Source organism: Chrysemys picta, chromosome 11 (assembly GCF_011386835.1).
Source record: "Chrysemys picta bellii isolate R12L10 chromosome 11, ASM1138683v2, whole genome shotgun sequence".
Taxonomy (NCBI): domain Eukaryota; kingdom Metazoa; phylum Chordata; order Testudines; family Emydidae; genus Chrysemys; species Chrysemys picta.
Window position 1 is genome coordinate 40,362,421 of NC_088801.1, and position 21,066 is coordinate 40,383,486.

The 21,066-nt window shown below is 39.9% G+C and overlaps 1 protein-coding gene across 7 annotated transcripts in view; it reads left to right on the forward strand.

Annotated features, from left to right (window-relative positions):
• The window catches only part of RAPGEF4 (Rap guanine nucleotide exchange factor 4), a 299,132-nt gene that overhangs the window by 254,071 nt on the left and 23,995 nt on the right, over positions 1–21,066 (forward strand). For all 7 annotated transcript variants that reach the window (XM_065561831.1, XM_065561832.1, XM_008178407.3 and 4 more), the window contains 6 exons: positions 7,866–8,016; positions 9,120–9,208; positions 10,063–10,093; positions 10,339–10,417; positions 19,851–19,997; positions 20,700–20,797. In XM_065561831.1, coding sequence (XP_065417903.1) covers positions 7,866–8,016; positions 9,120–9,208; positions 10,063–10,093; positions 10,339–10,417; positions 19,851–19,997; positions 20,700–20,797 — 595 coding nt within the window. The remainder of the gene's footprint in view (positions 1–7,865; positions 8,017–9,119; positions 9,209–10,062; positions 10,094–10,338; positions 10,418–19,850; positions 19,998–20,699; positions 20,798–21,066) is intronic.

The following is a 21,066-nucleotide window of genomic DNA, read 5'->3' on the forward strand; positions in this document are numbered from 1 at the left end:
TGTTGATAATTTGTGTTTTAATGGCTATAAAGCTTTAAGTTTTTGAATCTCGACATCTGCAGTCATTAAATAATTGTCTGCCCCCTCACCATTGCCTGACACATGCCCCATCATTTCTTGCAACTGTGACAATTTAAATAGACAAAAAAATTAAAAATGCTTAAAACCCATAATTTTCTCAAATGTGAAAATTTAAATTGATAAAAATAAATGCTCAAAATAAACATTAATATTATCTGTCAAAATTATTTAATTTTTTTTTTTTGCCAAGCCTACTCATAACTCACAGTTTTGTGTGTTTAAGCTGCCAGCAAGTGGTACATGTGAGGGTCCCCCCTGGGGTGCAACCTGGAACTGGGGTACCACTGAGCCCTCTGACTCACCAGCCTGGGTTCATGCTCACACTGTGATAAGCTACAATCCTCTCCAGGACTTGCACTCACACAGACAAGTACACACCCAGCTGCAGTTTATAGAATCATAGAATATCATGGTTGGAAGGGACCTCAGGAGGTCATTAGTCCAACCCCCCGTTCAAAGCAGGACCAATCCCCAGACAGATTTTTGCCCCAGATCCCTAAATGGCCCCCTCAAGGTTTGAGTTCACAACCCTGAGTTTAACAGGCCAATGCTCAAACCACCGAGCTATCCCTCCCCCAGTTATGTGAGTGCTTTTCCTCAACCACTCATGAACTAACAATAGAGAGGCTATAGCCAGCACCCCCACCCCAGCTCCAGAGCTAGGACCCCAGAACTGTACCGGCTTGCCCTGGTCAAAAGCCTAATCAGTAAAGATTATTACCTAGTCCGCCCCTCCCTTGATGTGGGGAGGACAATGCACCAGCCCTGGTTCCTGAGCAGATTTCCCTTTTCAATTCAAAGACCTCACTGTTTTAGGTAAAAAATATAAAACAAATGTATTAACTACAGAAAGATAGATTTTAAGTGTTTATAAGCAATAACATACAGATCAAAGGAAATAAACAAAAACACAATCTAAGTTCTCTAAACTGGATAGGATTTGAACCAAGCCGTGTCTCACCCTGTTAGATAGTACAAACAGTCCACCAAGCTTCCATACACAGGCACGTTTCCTTGTTTCCCGCCTGGGACCCCCCTTCCTCAGTTCAGTCTTTATTCCTAAGGTGATTCCAGGTGTTGTGTTGTAGGGAGTGAGGCCCAGTGGTGACATCACTTCTCCCTTTTATAGTTTCTTCCATGTGGCGGGAACTTCACACACACAGTTTGTGGAAAAATACAGGCACTAAAATGGAATCCAATATCACCTGATCTAGTCACATGCCCTTGCATGCTTTGATGAGTCATGGTAACTATTATCCATATGCTGACTGAAGTGTCCACAGGTGAGGATAAGCTTTTCCCATGTTCCATTGTTTTCATTGATGGCCCATTACCTTGAATATTTCCTCCAGAATGTGCTGGCTAGACTGGATGTAAACTGACCTGTGGGAATTATCCAGAAGCAAACACATTTGAAATACAGATGCATAGTCAATATTCATAACTCCAGATACAAAAATGATACATGCATACAAATAGGATAATCATATTCAGCAAACCATAACTTTTCCATTGACATCTTACATGACATATGTTGTACAAGATGCATCATAATTATATTATAACCATATCATAATCATATCATTATAGTGAATATGGGGCACAGAGTGCCACAATACATACTCATACTATGGTGAAATAAAGAGTCTGAAAACTCCTTCTTTCCTGCTAGAGATTTCTTATCCTGCAGGCTGAATTCCACTGAGTGACATTACGTGCCTATAAGTTAAAACAATCCCTTCAGCATGATAGCTGAAGTCTTAAGGCACCTGGAGTAAATGAAAGTCAGTGGTTGCTTCAGCCAGCAGTTCGTTTTTTGTGCAAAATGAAAGCAGAATAATTAAAACATCAGAACAAAAGTATCCCCAGGGAAGGTGAGTAGGTGAGTGGTTGCTGTTAAAATTGTCAGCATTGTCCATGTTACCACACAGTGGTATCTGTAATGCCATTTTTCTCCATACATGGAATAGGAAATAGCTGTGGTTGTATGTTAACTGTAGACAAATGTTGATTGTTTTAATGGCAATCACTGTTATAATTATTTTATTCTAAGAATATGAATTACAAGTAGCTGAGTTTATCTGACTGTATTTTCAGAAGGTGCCAGAAGTTCTTGCCAGAACATTGCTTTTTCAGTTATATTTAATGACGCTAAACAATGAAGAAGAGCAGAAACACATTTCATGAGTATTTGTATTCTGTACTTCCTCTGTGACAAGTGTGGAATTACATTTCTCATGTAATTCTGGTTTTCTGTTTTTTTCACTTTACTTCACTTTTCCAAATGACTCCGTTACTAACAATTCAGATAACTACAGCATGTGGGGACGAATGGGGTAGTTTAGATTCAAGTTGGTTGCTGCCACTCTTTCACTGGTTCTGTGCCTTTGGGGTTGGCTTATGTGACAGTTTCAGCTCCTGAATATGCAGTCTATTAAATGAATAAGCAGCATTTCTTTAATTGCCTTCATTCTTCTTTTGGCAGGAAAGAGCCAGATAACTTTTAAATTGAGTTTTAACGCTTTCTTTTAACTTAGAACATTTTATGAGTTTATTAAAACTTTTCTTAGAGTTTGACAGGAAATGAAATTCTGTTTTCCAAAATTCCAAACACTCCTGGAAATTCATATAAGAGCTTTCAGTTCTCAAAACAGTCTTTCAAAATTACATAACTCCTGGAAATTCATTAGCCTAAGTTGTTGACTCTACATGGCAATTTTTGGAATGATAATTTTCTTGTCTTCCTGCACTGAGTGAGGATTTGATTGCGCACTGCCAGTAATTCATTAATTAATTCCCCATTAATGTAAATATTCTATGGTTAAATGGCTTCTTACATTAGTAATTAGTCTGGCATCAAATGACCTTACTATATTAGTAGATAAAACATCGTACTATTCCTATAACAGTAATATCAGGCAGCTATTATGAAGACTTGCATTTACAAAATACAAAATCTTCAGGAAAACAAATAGCTTTTAGAAGTTCTATGTTGGGGTCACTCATGTTTGTTTCTCTCTCTTAATTTCTCAACTCTCTCTTCTCATAAACTCACACAAAATTTTCCATCCAGAATGTGATCATGATGCAATGATCTTGTTTCGAATATTACATCAGTGTCAACAGCTTCACTGACTTCCACACCTGAAGCACTTTACCTGCTTTACCAACAACTTAGTGACATAGATTTCAGCAGATTGTTTTGAGTTTGCTCTTCAATGCACAGATAAATTGTTGTGAACCCACAAGCCTAGAGGGGGGTGTTTTTGATTTCACCTGATTCTGAACCTCCAATGAAAACTGTAAAGTACCTGTAATCATCTGATCAAAAATGTGTCTCATATAAACACAACAACAGTTTAACCATTAGACCTTTATACTTACATTGTGCAGCTACAGAAAATACATTGTACGTTTTGTTAATTTCATTTACCATCATACCAACAAGAATTTATACTCCATCACAGTGATGCACATTGGCTTTAAACAATTATTAGTTATTAATGGAGTGAAATTTTGATTTCATGGATGGAAGAACAGACTCAAAACTTGCTTCTGCTTCCTAGCAAAGATATCTTATGCCAACATAACTAAGATCTAAGTACAAAGCTGTAACCATGTTGGTGTCGATTCATGTTTCACAATTAACTGCATATCTGACACTTTCTTATTGCAAAAATAAATAATATTGTGTTTCTGATTGCAAACCGTAACGCATCTGCAACATGTAGAATTAGGAGGTTTTCACTAACTTGCACCATGATAACATTAATGAAGGAGCCATTATGAGCCAAATTAAAAATAAGCAAATGAGCAGTAAAAATTACTGGTGCCTGTGGTGAGTCAGTTAATAAGTAGGTAAAAATATATGAAATAATAAGTGTTTGAAAGGTAGAAACTGCATGAGGAAAATGACTCAGTGGAATGTTAAATTTGCTGCTTGAAATGTTAGAGAGCATAGTCTGCAATATATTATTTACTTCCTATGATCCTCGGACTTACGCACTCTCATAAATAGGCTGACATGTTGTTTCCCTAGTCACGTTAAATCCGTTCTAAACTAAATTAGAATGCAGATCTCTGTTCATACTCAAAAGCTTAGCAGTCATATAACTGTCCCAGTAATCCTAGTGAAATGCCTAATCTCTATGGGTATTTTTGGTCAGAGGGATATTAGAAAATTCCTTGTTCATAAGCCCATCCTTTTTCCAATTAATGCTTTATTCATATAATGCTTTAATGTGGAAAAAAACAAGAGCCCTTGGTGTCATTTTCTAATGAAAAGATTGAAATATAGATCTTACAGATGATTTTGATTTCTAATGAAGAGTTTGAAGTCTCCTGGGTGAGCTCTTGAAAGTGTCCTGAATGAACCCCAGTCTTTGATTTGATTGAAACAATGGAAATAAATGAATTCTTAAAGTTCACTATGTCCAGATTCATATCAAAGCTATCATATGTAGGAGAGGCCATGGCTAAAAATTCTTCCATGGAAGGCAACTCCAAGTTACCACCACAATCATTCTCTCCCTAATTCTCACACAAACCTCAGTGTATTGGGAGCAATTTTTCCTCCCACAATTTATACTATTAACCTAAAATCAACGAGAGGCAAGGCAAGTGCATGAAGGGTCTGATCCTGCTTCCACTGAAGGCAATGATGAAATTCCTATTCAGTTCAACAAGAGCAGGATCTAGGAGGGCCAGGTGTCCAGTTTTCGACCAGAAAGTCTAGTTGAAAAGGGGAGCTGACTGTCCAGTCAGATCTACTGAGCAGACTCCCAAAGTCCGGTTACTGCGGGTGGGAGAGGTGGGGAGGCGCCACGTCATCACCCATGCCACTGCCAGCCCCTACTCAGCCAGGGCCACCTCTTACCTGCATTGGGTGGCTGCAGCTCCTAGCCCCGGCTCCAGGGCCGGCCTTAGGCCAATTCCACCAATTCCCCCGAATCGGGCCCCGCGCCTAAGAGGGCCCCGCGCCGAGTGGCAGGGCCGCCCAGAGTGGGGGGCAAGTGGCAGAGAATCCCTTCCCTGGCTAGAGGCGCCTTTTTAATTTTTACTCACCCAACGGCGCTCTGTGTCTTTGGCGGCGGGTCCTTCAGTGCCACCGAAGACCCGGAGCGAGTGAAGGACCCGCCGCCAAAGACTAGGAGCGCGGCCTGGTGAGTACAAGCCCCATGTGATTTTTTTATGTTTTTTTTGGTTTTTTTTTTTAAGTCAACCCTGCCGGGGCCCCGTCAAAACTATTTGAATCGGGCCCCGCACTTCCTAAAGCCGGCCCTGCCCGGCTCTGCAGGTGAGTCTCTCCTGACTCACGAGTGGGGGGGAGGGGAAAAGCAGTGAGCGATGGAGGGAGAGAGAAAGAGGAGTGAATAGGGGTGGGGCCTCTGGGGGAAGGGGCAGGGCAGGAGCAGGGCCTTGGGGGAAGAGGTGGGGCATGGGTGAGGCCTAGGAGAAAGGTGTGGGGCCGGGGAGGGGAAGGGGAGGTTCCAGCACTTGCTGGAGTGTCCAGTTTTTAAATATTACGAAGTTGGGAACCCTAGCAGGATCAGACTTGAATTAATGTCAGCATAAGGCCTATAATGGGGCATACAAGCAATTTAAGATTTATGAGGCCAGTATTACCCCATGCCAGGTTTTCAATAAAGGACATTTGGGACAGGAAATAAGGTCACTGAGGGAGAAGTCTTGGGAAAGCCATGTGGGCTGCTGATACCTTTGGTTTTAGTGCCCAGGGTAGATTTGTATAATCAGAGGTGGGCTGGAACTTCCCTCTCCCTTCAGTGGTGAGAGATCAAGTTGGTTCTTGGTGGGTCCTGCCTGTCTGTCTGTCAGAACCGGGAGAGCACTACAGGCTTGGAAGTGTAATTCCTAGGGCAGGGTAGTAGTGCAAGCATGGGGGAAGACCTGCTGGGATATAAGGAGACTGTATAAACCCTGCCTTTCCTAGAGGTATTTGTTAGTCTCTAAGGTGCCACAAGTACTCCTGTTCTTTTTGCGGATACAGACTAACACGGCTGCTACTCTGAAACCTTTCCTAGAGGTAATAGACCAGGAGGCAGGCAAGCTGTACTGATGGTCTCTCCCGTAAGTTACGGACAAGTAGACCTCTCTGTATTTATTATGTGTGAATTTTGTTTTGCTTTGTAGTGATTCTGAGACAGACTCTTCCAATGAGATTCGGTGAGACCATGTAGACATCTTCACTGCCCCCCCTTTTTTTTCCTTTTTGCAAATTGAAATAAAGCTTCCCTGGCCCCAAACTTCCAATCCCAAAAGGGAGTGTTTTCTGTTTACAATTCCATGGACGTGCTTTCTAGTTATTTATTTATGTATAAGGCCCCTTATGTGGCTAAGCAGCCTGAGCTTAAGCACAAGCTGAATGAAGCCTTTAAATAACACTCAGGCCAGTTGAATTTACAGAGTACACAAATTATATACCATTACGTGCTGCACTTTACATTTGCGTTATTTGATCTAATCCTGCATGATATGATTCAATACAATATTTAAAGAAAATGTTTTCCTAAACCTAGTCTCAATGGGCCCAATTCTCCCCAGCGGATATCTGCTCATTACAGTGGAGGTACACCAGAGGTGCATTTGGCTTAATGTTACTAAAATAAAATCTTGATTCAATAAATCTCTTGAACCTTCCTCCCTCTGGTTGGGGAGAGGGTCCACAGGCCAATCCCCGCTCTCTAGTCTGCTCCCCATAAATGTATAGAGGCATCAGTGCAGTCTTTTATACAAGCCCAGTGCTCTTTAGATTACAGTTGTAGGTACAGGAGCGAGCACCTGACAGGTGTGCTGTCCTTTGTGATACTTACAAGATATGTGAACGCAGAAACTATGCTTTGGTGCAGTTTGTTTATATCTTTATCTTTTTCTACATTTTTTTTTCCTTTTCAAAAAAAGTTTTTGCATCTAATTTCCATGTTTTTGCAATTAAAAAGTTAAAAAAGTAAAGCCACCATTTGTTAAATATGTAGCTTTATATTTTATTGTTTATGTTGTTAAATGCATGTCACAAAGTGCTGTGCACAGGATATGATACGCGGCTAACTTATGTGACAGAGTCAAGACTTCCTGAATGACTGTAGCCAAATCAGTTAATTCCTCTATGCCTCAGTTCCTCATCTATAAAACGGGCATATTTCCTTTCTTCTACCCTTTGTCTGTTTTGACTGTAAACTCTTCAGGGAAAGGACTATCTTTCAACAGATGTATGTATAGCATCTAGCACAAGGGGACCCAACTCAGTTGGGATTCCTGGGAATACTGTAATAAAATTAGAAATAGGAGTAATAATGCCAAAGATTTACTACATGTAAACAGGTGGTAAAATCTCTTGCAGATAGAAGCTGAAATAATTTGTAACCAAAGGGGGGGAAAGTTTTATTCTTTTATTTCCATGATTCCTTCTTATTCTACCAGAAGAACAGGACTAAATGTTCTCTTTAGATGAAATGATTAACCATCATTTCCCTGGCTCTTAAGTGTCATCTCTCTTGCTCCATTATAAAGCTATGACAAACAGTCTGATTGTGATTCTTGATACATTCCTTAGAAAATGCCCTCTATTGTTTCATGAACGATGCTACTGAGAGGCCTCATTATACCTTTATAATATGGTAAGAAACAAAAAAGGTGTGTAAATCTGACCCTCCAACCTCACTGATCATGAAATTCCTGTTGAAAAGCCCCTGAAAAGAGTAGTTTCTTCAGTTCTTACTGTATTGGACATCTTAACTCAGTAAATATTTTCCTTGACACCTTGGCACTTACCATGCCCAGCCTTCCCAAGGTTCAGAGCAGGAGAAAATGGATTATGCACTTAATAATAAAAGGCGAGTCATCCGACTGGTTCTACAGTGGGCTGCTTTGTATGGAGATCTACTACAAGAGGATGAAGCAGCAATGGCCTTTCTGGAGGTACAGTGGGATTGCTATTGTATCATTATACTGAAGAGCAGCTACCAAGGAGGATTTGCATAAGTCCACTTCACAACCTTTAGAATTCTGTTAACAAGTGTGTAGATGCCATAGATCATTTTAAAGTGCAATGTTCTGTTTGTGTTTTCTTTCTCAGTTTTGGCTGCAGAGTACACACGTGATTGGTTTTTATTTTAATGCACAACAATTATAGAGCCAGCAGGTACAAATCCATGCTTTGTGGGTATTTGTACGATACTCTGTCGCACAGTGAAGAGGGATCTGACAACAGCAGAATCATTGTAGTTCTGCTGTGCAGGGGTGAGAGGCAGGATTTTGCCAAGGGAGAATAGACCCTCTGCATGCCACAAAGGTCTTCCTAAACCCTGTCATGTAGATTGTTTGTTTGAATCTTGTTGGTATGTGCCAGGGAGGGGCTAGAGGATCTGTCACTATGTGAAGCCAAAGAGCACTCCATCCCCAACTGAGGCTACCCTGCAGCCACACTGGCTGCTGTAGCCTGAAGTCCTTCCCCCCAAGGTCCTTGCAGATCTCCCATACACACAGCCCAGCTACAGCATTTGACCCATAACAATGTCAATTGTTATGAAGATTGTAAACTCTTTGGGGGCAGGTACCATGCCTTTGTATTTGCTTGTAGTGCACAGTACATTTGGGATGTCATATAAGGAATAACAACAACAACAATAGTGAGATTGCTCTTTTAAAACAAAGTGACCTAACTGTAACAGTGTTTCACTGCATTATGTATAAAATTATCAAAAATGTGGAGTATGGGCTTTGGCAGGGCAGTGCTTAACTAGAAAAAGCACATTCACATCTGTCTCACATTTTTACTATCATGCTTCCTTCCATGTAAAGTTTTAATTTAAGTCAGCTGGAGTTACACAAACAGAAGGGATACAGGAATAGGCCCAGAATTTGAGTGTTGTGGGGCATCTTATTGTTCCCCTATTCACTAAACTGGGTCTCACTCTTAGTAATCAGTAAACTAGCATATGTAAGCTCACTAATTCTTTATCTTTTTAGGTACAACTCATCTATTGTTTTGTTGTTCAAAGACTGTTCTGTATCATTTACAGGAATTTTATGTATCTGTATCAGATGATGCAAGAATTATTACAGCACTAAAAGAGCAACTCTCAGAGCTAGATAAGACTGTAAAACAAATGTAAGGTCTTTTCTTTTTTGGTTCATTTTACAACTAAATACCCAGTGAAAAATGTCTATCTTACAGCTGGCTGGAAAGTGTTCCCCAAGTCCATGGGAAGCTTTCAAGATGGCTGCTCTAACAGAAAAACACTTCCATGTTCATGCATGTTCAGACAAGCATATGTGACACTTTTTCTCTCTATGAACATTCTTGCAAATACCAAATTCACTCATAAACGTTCACAGACAGAATATGAAAGGAATTGTAAATTCCACTGAAGCAAAGAGATCAGACTAGATCAGGGGTCGGCAGCCTTTCAGAAGTGGTGTGCCGAGTCTTCATTTATTCACTCTAATTTAAGGTTTTGCATGCCAGTAATACATTTTTATTTTTTAGAAGGTCTCTTTCTATAAGTCTAAAATATATAACTAAACTATTGTTGTATATAAAGTAAATAAGGTTTCAAAATGTTTAAGAAGCTTCATTTAAAATTAAATTAAAATGCAGAGCCCTCCAAACCGGTGGCCAAGATCCAGGCAGTGTGAGTGCCACTGAAAATCCGCTCACGTGCCGCCTTCGGCACGCGTGCCATAGGTTGCCTACCCCGGACTAGTTGATGTAATGGTTCCATCTGGCCTTAAAGTCTATGAAGCTATGAACAAAATTGCAAATTAATTGTGTACAATTTTTGCAATATTTGCCCAATCCTAGTTTAGACTATGATAATCTTCCTTTATTTTCTTAGTATAAAAAATGTATGAATACCTACATACAATAGTTTGGAGAGTGGTCAATGTCTAAACTGATATATTGTAGAAAATATCTTCCAAAATATATTTAATGATACAGTATGCTTTTTCTGCTTTCTATAGTTCAGAAGAAACTAAGGCGCCACAAAAGAAGGTAAATGGACTTTATTTGGCAATCTTCTAAAACAAAGGCTTTGCTTTAAGACTTATTGACTTTCCTCTTCAGTAACATACAATTTATTAGAACAACACATATTGAAATATTTTCAAGAATTAAACTGCAAATGTATTTGTTTTACTTTTTCACCTGCATCTCTGATACAGTATGTCTGATTAGATCTACTCCACGTTTCTTCTTGCATTTATGATTATGGGTTTTTGTTTGTTTGTTTCTGGCAGCACAAAGTACTTTTGCAGCAGTTTAACACAACTGATGACAGAGCTCAAAAACGCCAGCCAATCAGGGGGAGTGATGAAAGTAAGTATGCAAACAGGGGTTTGCGGCACTCTGTTTTCTGATGTTTGTAATAAATTTGTCAGTTCTGTGGCAGAGATCAAAATAAACATAAGTATCCCCAATTTATAAATCTGGGGCAAAAACATGTTTGCATTTCCTTGCTTAACATGGTGCTTAGTCACTGATTTTAATATAACTTCCTCAGAGGAAAAAATACACTTCCTCAGGCCCTTTAAAATAATTAATAAACAAAGCAGTTTGAAAAACAGCACTAGCAATATGTAGGTGTGTAGTACGTGTGCAATGAGTGATCTGTAACACACATGACATTGGGGCCCTTATTCCCCACTAGTTACACACAAGTGTAATTCTGTAGATTTCATTGGAGTTACATTGTCATAAAATATGTGTAAATAGAATGGAGAGTCGGGTTCTAGATCTCTGGCCTATGACAGGAAGGCCTATTAAATAGAAGCCTCTGTTTGCTCGCATGAATCATTTTATCTTTAGTTTGACTCCCATGCAGAGTTGAAAATAAAATTTACGTCAGTGCCTCAGACTGAGACTTTCAGCTCTACTCACTTTTCAGACTTTCTTTTTACTTTGGGCTGGAGAAGCTCCTCTGTATGGAGGCAGATTGGAGACCTGGCTCTGTGATTTATCCATCGGAACCAAAGATATTTTAAAAATCCCATAAATCCTGGCACTTTTCCCCAACTGTTAGTCAACATTTCAAACAGGTGTTAAAACTTATCTTCACAATAAAAGCTGCCCCAGCTTAGAACCCAGCATTGTTCTGTCAGTCAAGGGACACTTTGGATAACTGTATGAACAATAATAGTAAAAATATAGCCAAATGCAAGGTTGTACATCTAGGATCAAAAAATAGACTTATAGACTGGGAGACTGTACACTAGAAAGCAGTGATCTAAGAAGGACGTCATTGTTGGTAAGCAAGTGAACGTGAGCTCCCAGTGTGAAACTACAGCAAAAAAGGGCTACCATGATCCTTAGCTGTATAAAGTGAAGAATATTAAGGAGGTGGCATTATATCTGTACATGACATTAGTGAGACCACTACTGGAATGGTGTACCCAGTTCTGGTATCCAATCTTCAGAATGAATGCTGAAAAGTTGAAGAGGGCTCAGAGAAGACCTACAAGAATAACTCATGGTCTGGAAATCATGCCTTACAGTGAGAAACTTAAGAGTTCAATCTATTTAGTTTATAGAAGAGAAGTTTAAGAGGTGACTTGATGATGGTCAATTAGTACCTACACAAGGAGCGGTTATCTGATATTAGAGGACTATTTAATCTATCAGACAAAAAACATGGCAAGATCCAGTGGCTGGAATTTGAAGTCAGCAATATTCAGACTGGAAATGAGATACAAGTTTTTAGTGGTGTGGATAATTACCTATTCATAGATTCATAGATTCTAGGATTGGAAAGGACCTCGAGAGGTCATCGAGTCCAGTCCCCTGCCCTCATGGCAGGACCAAATATTGTCTAGACCATCCCTGATAGACATTTATCTAACCTACTCTTAATGGAGATTCCACAACCTCCCTAGGCAATTTATTCCAGTGTTTAACCACCTGACAGTTAGGAACTTTTCCCTAATGTCCAACTCAAACCTCCCCTGCTGCAGTTTAAGCCCATTGCTTCTTGTTCTTTCCTTAGAGGCTAAGGTGAACAAGTTTTCTCCCTCTTCTTTATGACACCCTTTTAGATACCTGAAAACTGCTATCATGTCCCCTCTCAGTCTTCTCTTTTCCAAACTAAACTAATCCAATTCTTTCAGCCTTCCTTCATAGGTCATGTTCTCAAGACCTTTAATCATTCTTGTTGCTCTTCTCTGGACCCTCTCCAATTTCTCCACATCTTTCTTGAAATGCGGTGCCCAGAACTGGACACAATACTCCAGCTGAGGCCTAACCAGCGCAGAGTAGAGCGGAAGAATTACTTCTCGTGTCTTGCTCACAACTCACCTGTTAATGCATCCCAGAATCACGTTTGCTTTTTTTGCAACAGCATCACACTGTTGACGCATATTTAGCTTGTGGTCCACTATAACCCCTATATCCCTTTCTGCCATACTCCTTCCTAGACAGTCTCTTCCCATTCTGTATGTGTGAAACTGATTGTTCCTTCCTAAGTGGAGCACTTTGCATTTGTCTTTTTTAAACTTCATCCTGTTTACCTCAGACCATTTCTCCTATTTGTCCAGATCATTTTGAATTATGACCCTGTCCTCCAAAGCAGTTGCAATCCCTCTCAGTTTGGTATCATCTGCAAACTTAATAAGCGTACTTTCTATACCAATATCTAAGTCGTTAATGAAGATATTGAACAGAGCCGGTCCCAAAACAGACCCCTGCAGAATCCCACTCGTTATACCTTTCCAGCAGGATTGGGAACCATTAATAACTACTCTGAGTACGGTTATCCAGCGAGTTATGCACCCATCTTATAGTAGCCCCATCTAAGTTGTATTTGCCTAGTTTATCAATAAGAATATCATGTGAGACCGTATCAAATGCCTTACTAAAGTCTAGGTATACCACATCCACCGCTTCTACCTTATCCACAAGACTCGTTATCCTATCGAAGAAAGCTATCAGATTGGTTTGACATGATTTGTTCTTTACAAATCCATGCTGGCTATTCCCTATCACTTTACCATCTTCCAAGTGTTTGCAGATGATTTCCTTAATTACTTGCTCCATTATCTTCCCTGGCACAGAAGTTAAACTAACTGGTCTGTAGTTTCCTGGGTTGTTTTTATTTCCCTTTTTATAGATGGGCAGTATATTTGCCCTTTTCCAGTCTTCTGGAATCTCTCCTGTCTCCCATGATTTTCCAAAGATAATAGCTAGAGGCTCAGATACCTCCTCTATTAGCTCCTTGAGTATTCTAAGATGCATTTCATCAGGCCCTAAGTTTTCTAAATGATTTTTAACTTGTTCTTTTTTTATTTTATCTTCTAAACCTACCCCCTTTCCATTAGCATTCACTATGTTAGGCATTCCTTCAAACTTCTTTGTGAAGACCGAAACAAAGAAGTCATTAAGCATCTCTGCCATTTCCAAGTTTCCTGTTACTGTTTCTCCCTCCTCACTGAGCAGTAGGCCTACCCTGTCCTTGATCTTCCTCTTGCTTCTAATGTATTGATAAAATATTGACACAGGTTACTAAAGGATATTGGAGTCTTTAAATCAAAACTCGATTAAAAATGTGTTCTAGCCCATCAATTGACTGGATTTGCTGCAGGAATTACCAGGAGAAATTCTGTAGCTTGTCTCATACAGGAGGTCAGGCTATATGATCATAATGGTCCCTTCTGGCCTTAAAATCCATGCATTTATGAGTAATGGCATTTATAATGATGAATGCTACGGTTAGAGTAATCAAATCTCATGGCTGAAGGTGTTTGCTGTTTGCCACAGAGAACACTAAGGAATTCCCCCCTTCCCCATGTCCAGCACTGCCAGTTGGCCAGGTGCATTATTGATAGAAGGGAGTTGCCTTCCTGGAAGTAGGAATGGGCGCTGCAGGAGCCAGGATCCTGTACTCAATGGATCAACAACCTGATCTCATTTGTCTGTGTTCTCTCCTTACTGAAGTCAATGGAGCTACTCCAATTTACCCCAGCTGAGGATATGACCCTTCATTTTTTTTCCTGTGGCTCCTCTTCTATATGCTCAGCCTGAGCTAGTTTGCATTTTATGTGGTTGTATTCAGCTCTGCCCAGGACTCTCGTGTGGATAACGGGCGAAGGAATTCCATAAGAAATTTCAAAATACAAAAATTACTGTTTCAAAATAAAAAACTGGAATAAAAATGTTGCCAGGTAAGTGTTGCAGTTTGGCTTTGTTTCATATTCCGTGAATGGTGTGAGTGAGACCGAGACTGATGTGGGGACGGTTATAATAGCTGCACAGTGGCAAGAATGACTGTGCAGAGTAAAAAGTGGGGCTCCTGAATGATGGAGCCGTTCCAGCAGAAGTGGTGTAGGCTAACGCAGACCAGGAACAGCACTAATGTGCACCGTTGGCACAGAACCTACCCTGCAGCTGAGGCACACTTAGTACTGCTCAGGAAGAGGGGATGGAAAGGTGTCCTTAAATCACCTTGCATCCCCCCAGTCCTCGGATGTATCTGCACCAATCCAGCCCCTCGGTGCAACTTAGAACAATTTACAGCCTCTACTAAGTTGCACCAGCTGCTTATGGCCCTAAGTGCCATTACAGCAGCTAAGGATCAGAAGAGCTTAGAGACATCTTGGCCATGCTGCCTTTCCTCAGCCGTGCTTCAGGCACTGGTCTCCTGATTGTATGCATAGGAGCCCGCAGAGCAGTGCGCCAGCTGAAGGCCCCTGTCCTCTGGAAGCAGGTTAAGCTGGCTTTAGGGCACTTTGCCCTGGGACCATGGGCCATGACTGCCGTATAGCAGTCTAGCTCTGGGTTTCTGACTTTTTCACTTCTAAAACTATATTAGCATGGACTCCCTCTTCTTTTGCCCTCCTTTAGATCTGCACGTTCTTGACCAAATATCAGCTGCCTCTCCCTTTCCAGCATGGAAAATCACAATAAGGAGATACTAGGCTCCTCAAATTTTGGTGAGATAAGGTTCTCACCCCAAAAAATTGAAAAGCGGGGACCCCATTCTGTCTTTCCCCCAGCTAACTCCTCACCTCACTCTTCCCCCACATTAGCCTCTTTCACACTTTCTCCGGTTTTGAATCATTTTTTTTAATTAGGTCAAGACACAGTTTAAACAGTGCCGTACCCGATACGATTTTCTTTCTTAACAGTTTCTCCAACCTGAGACAGGGACAGCATTTCCAGCAAGTGAGCAGGTCACTGAGGCAGGGACAGTAAGAACATCAGGCAAGATGCAGGGTTCCCAGGCATCCTTTTTAGTGTATTGGTCTGTGCTCTCTGAAGAAAATAGTGCCCTGCATCACTGTATATCTCTGTGTCTCTCTCTCTTCCCTGCACCCCAACAACACACTGTCAATACAAAGCGACAAAGAGTCCTGTGGCACCTTACAGACTAAGGTGCTACAGGACTCTTTGTCAGTTTTTACAGATCCAGACTAACACGGCTACCCCTCTGATACTTGACTGTCAATACAGTCACTCACACTCTTACCCTACCACTATTCATCTCCCATTTAGCTATGCAGACACCAACTCATTCACCGTCCCCCTCACACACCGTCATGACCAGAAAGGGCCCTAATAGCATCCTGAATTATTAAGGTTTCTGTCCCTTATACATGATGAAAATCTTGATACATTTGATTGGGAAACTGGTGTCGGTCTGTTATGATTTATTGCCCATCCTAGGCAAGAGTGTCACTTGTGGAAATTTCTAGCTCTCTGTAGTAGATTGCAAATCTCATGTTGATTCACGGAAAATACTTTGTAAATTACACATACCATGCCATGTTTTAAAAACTAGGCAATGTAGGAGGTACAAACTTCTAAAGAACTTTATCTGTAAGACTTACAGATGCATATTGTGGTGACATCTTGTGTTTTACTCTGGCTGTTAATATACTAGTCCGTCTTCTGAGAAAGCTGGCAGCATACAGGGAGCCAGAGCAAGAATTATTTCCAAAGATGAGTTGCAGTAGAGCTAAACAGCAGGTGCACAGCACATCTTTTATAATTTAATTCATCTCCAAATCTTTAACATTTGAGAGAGAACATCCAGTTCAATACTCCAGCAGTGGATAAGGTACTTGAAAATGAAGAGCAATCTTGCACTGGCGTCTGGAAAGATCTGATTACTCATAGATATTTTCCATCTCTGATGTCTTGTATTCTGTGATCACTCCGTCCTTCAGAACAATCTGAAGGCTTACTCCAAAGCCCACTGAAATCAATGGACAGATTTGCACTGACTTCAGTGGGCTCTGGATCAGGCACTCCTTTTTTTTCTATTTCTCAAATCTCATCTTGAATCTTTTTTCTCCAGTTTAGCTGACAGTCAACATTAAATTCTACTTGCCTTTCTTTTTTCCATTGCTGCATCCTTCCGCCCCCCTTCCCTCTTTTACTAGTTTGCTAGGATATTTACTTTCATCTCTATTGCTTTCACTTGTCTTCTCCCTTGTTCCTTTTCTTCTACTTTACCTTTGTATGTCATTTTATATAGTATGTTGCTGTACCCAACTCCTGTATTATCTTTCTGTTCCACCTCTCATTGCAAAGTGTTTTATGATGCTAGGTATCGAGGATGCTATATGTAAAATGGATAGTATTTTATTAGAGCCAGGACTCCAGGTATGTCCTGCTGATAGAGCAAGCATCATATTTTGATTAAATCAGATATTTTAGAAAATTAATTGGTATTGTATTAAAAAATCCCAACAACTACAAAAACCCATTGGCTCTGGCCTCTGTGGACTCCATTAAAGTAGCATTGCTAAAAAATACAGCACTAGGCCATATTATCTCATTCTGGGAATCTCCACCAGACTGGAAGGGGAACAGTGTCTGTACTCTTTGACCCTCCCCAGCCCAATCTCTGCCCTTCCCCTAGCACGGAGCCAGATCTGTGGAGTAGGATTAGTGGGAGTCCATTCCACATGTGGAGGCAGCTGGTCACTCTCCTCTTCTGTAGGAATAGGAGAAGAGTCATGCATGGAAGGGGCCCTCCATATGGGGATCTGTGAGTGGAAACAACCATGATATTGTGTATCCACAGGCTTTGTGCTGATAAACCAATGTCACATGTGGATCAATCTGTAGAAGTGTTCATCCGATATATGTATATCATACCTCCATAGGACTCTAGGGGCATCTCGCCATGGATGTACATCACATATTCAGAGAGCCATAATTTGGTTGGTCTCTCCTTTGGATTTACATAGAGTCATAGAAAATATAAAGCCAGAAGGGACTACCAGATCATCTAGTCTGACTTCCTGTATATCCCAGACCACTAACCACCACCCAGCCACCACCAGCAGCCATAAGGCCAGTCAGATATTGCTTCCATGGAGGAAGCTCATCACATTCTATAGGGTTATATAGCAATTGAGCCCAAGGCTATATATTTCTCATTGATAGGACAGGCACCAAAGTGAACATAAGCTATTTGGCTTGGTTTGGCAGTTGGGCTAAAGGAGTTCTTTGCTTGCTTCCTCTTTTGGCTTGAATTTATGCCACTTCTCTCCTGCTCTTTACTGGCTGATGTAACATCATTACAGTCTCTGCAACAATGTGACCTTGTATTTCCTATTATTTTATGGGGCAATTCTTACTATATTGTATTTTTATAGGGCTGTCGATTAATCGCAGTTAACTCACACGATTAACTCAAAAATATTAATCGCAATTTAAAAAATTAATTGTGATTAATCGCAGTTTAAATAATAGAATACCAATTGAAATATATTAAATATTTTTGGATGTTTTTCTATATTTTCAAATATATTGATTTCAATTACAACACAGAAAACAAAGTGTACATTGCTCACTTTATATTATTATTTTTGTTTACAAATATTTCCACAGTAAACATCATAAACAAAAGAAATAGTATTTTTCAGTTCACCTCATACAAGTGCTGTAGTGAAATCTCTTTATTGTGAAAGTGCAATTTACAAATATAGATTTTTTTTGTTACATAACTGCACTCAAAAACAAAACAATGTAAAACTTTAGAGCCTACAAGTCCACTCAGTCCTACTTCTTATTCAGCCAATGGCTAAGACAAACAAGTTTGTTTACATTTACAGGAGATACTGCTGCCCGCTTCTTATTTACAATGTCACACGAAAGTGAGAACAAGCGTTCGCGTGGCAATGTTGTAGCCAGCATTGCAAGGTATTTACATGCCAGATATGCTAAACATTCATATGCCCCTTTATGCTTCGGCCAACATTCCAGAGGACATGCTTCCATACTGACGATGCTCGTTAAATAAGTGTTAATCAAATTTGTGACTGAACTCCTTTGGGGAGAATTGTATGTCTCCTGCTCTGTTTTATCCACATTCTGCCATATATTTCATGTTATAGCAGTCTCGGATGATGACCCAGCACATGTTGTTCATTTTAAGAACACCTTCACCGAAGATTTGACAAAAAGCAAAGAAGGTACCAATGTGAGATTTCTAAAGATAGCTACAGCACTCAACCCAAGGTTTAAGAATCTGAAGTGCCTTCCAAAATCTGAAAGGGACAAGGTGTGGAGCATGCTTTCAGAAGTCTTAAAAGAGCAACACTCTGATGTGGAAACTACAGAACCCGAAAGACCAAAAAAGAAAGTCAACCTTCTTCTGGTGTCATCTGACTCATGATGAAAATGAACATGTGTCGGTCCACACTGCTTTGGATTGTTATCGAGCAAAACCCGTCATCAGCATGGACGCATGTCCTCTGGAATGGTGGTTGAATCATGGAAGGACATATGAATCTTTAGCGCATCTGGCAAGTAAATATCTTAGCGATGCCGGCTATAACAGTGCCACACAAATGCCTGTTCTCACTTTCAGGTGACGTAAACAAGAAGTGGTCATTATCTCCTGCAAAGGTAAACAAACTTGTTTGAGCAATTGGCTGAACAAGAAGTAGGACTGAGTGGACTCAGAGGCAATAAAGTTTTCCATTGTTTTATTTTTGAATTAAGTTATTTTTTGTACATAATTCTACACTGGTAAGTTCAACTTTCATGATAAAGAGATTGCACTACAGTACTTGTATTAGGTGAATTGAAAAATACTATTTCTTTTGTTTTTTACGATGCAAATATTTGTAATAAAAATAAATATAAAGTGAGAACTGTACATTTTGTATTCTGTGTTGTAATTGAAATCAATATATTTGAAAATGTAGAAAATGTCCAAAAATATTTAAATAAATGGTATTCTATTATTGTTTAACATCATGATTAAGCACAATTAATTTTTTTAATCACTTCAGAGCTCTAATTTTTTACAATTGTATGTTTGTTGCGAGGCCACTTCCTCTCATTTTCCGAAACATTCTTGATTTCTCAATAATATATTTAAATATAAAAAAGGGGATTAGAACAAATGCAATGCAGATTAAATTAAGCTTTGATTGTGATCATGAATCTCTTATCAAATCTAGTTTTGTAAATATGTAAACTCTCTCTATTGTATGTAGGGATTTATAGCCAATTTTTCTTAACTTTTGAAAAAAGAAAAATCACTTATTAAATGAATAATATGGTAACATTGGAATTTCTGATATCTTATAATTTGCTAGAAGTTCCTGCAATCAGTTATTGAAATTAGTCAAACTTTAGAACAATTATCAATCTTGGAGCTACAGTACCAAATAAACTTGTGGCGACCTGCTGGTGTTTGTTATATCTGTGAGCAATGGGTTATTGAAGTACAGCAAGTAATTTGCACAGTAAACTGTATTCGGTTATGTACAGTATTCACAATGCACTCTTTTGTCTTTAGTTCTGTTTAAGGTATACTGTATAGATCACACCTACACTACTATCCGCGTGCCGGTGATGGCCTCTGTTAAGGAAGTGATCAGCGCGGTAGCAGATAAACTGGGTTCTGGAGAAGGCTTGATCATAGTAAAGATGAGTTCAGGAGGAGGTACGGTTTTTGCATGATCTTTAATGCTTCTCATTTAAAATGAAGCACAAAACCAATGCTAGTTTGGTAAAGGCTATTCCAGTACATTTTAATACATGTTCAACTAGTATGAAATCTCGTTCTTAGGAGCAAATCCTGTCCCACTTTTTTGCAGTTGCAGCATTTTTTTGTTTCAAAAGTGGGTGACAGCCCAGGCAGCCTTCTTAGCATACACGGGGAGAGAGTGATTCATAAATCAATTTATAAGCTCTTCTTTACCTGTGATCTGCACTCCATTTTTTAGGACTGCCATGATTGCCTGAGGGTGTGGTGAAATGCACTTACTTACTGACTTTCAAGTCAGTTTTGGAATAAGAACAGCTATCTAATCTCTCCCTGCTCAAGAGAATGGTGATCTAATTATTGTTGGGTTTTGGGGGTTTCTAAAGGTTTCTATGCACGATCCCTGACTCTTGATTTCAGTCTGGGGGTTAGGATTCCACGTCCCAGATCGATGGGAGTTTCATTTGAGCTTTGCTCATTTATATATTGATGTCACTTTTCTTCAGTAAGTGGGTTCTTATAGTCATCTACCTTGTATCTAAGGCATTCACTATACTCATTCAAGTAATGCACATACCTACTAATTTGTTGTTGTTGTTAGGTCGCTGCTGTTAATTCCACATGCATTTAATAGGCAATCATATGCTTTCATTTTTATAGAAAAGGTTGTGCTCAAACCTAATGATGTTTCAGCATTTACGACTCTCAGTGTTAATGGACGTCTGTTCGCTTGCCCACGAGACCAATTTGATTCCCTGGTATGTATGTGTACTGTTCTCAGCATTGCAAATCAGAGAGCTTCTTTGGAACTTAACTTTCCAGATACAGTAAAAGCTTTATTATCTGGCATGTTGAGGAATGTGTGTGGGGGGGGGTGCCAGTTAGTCAAAAATTCCAGCTAACTAAGACAACAAGGAGTCTGGTGGCACCTTAAAGACTAACAGATTTATTTGGGCATAAGCTTTCGTGAGTAAAAACCTCACTTCTTCGGATGCATAGAGTGAAAGACGCAGCTAACTAAGAGTTA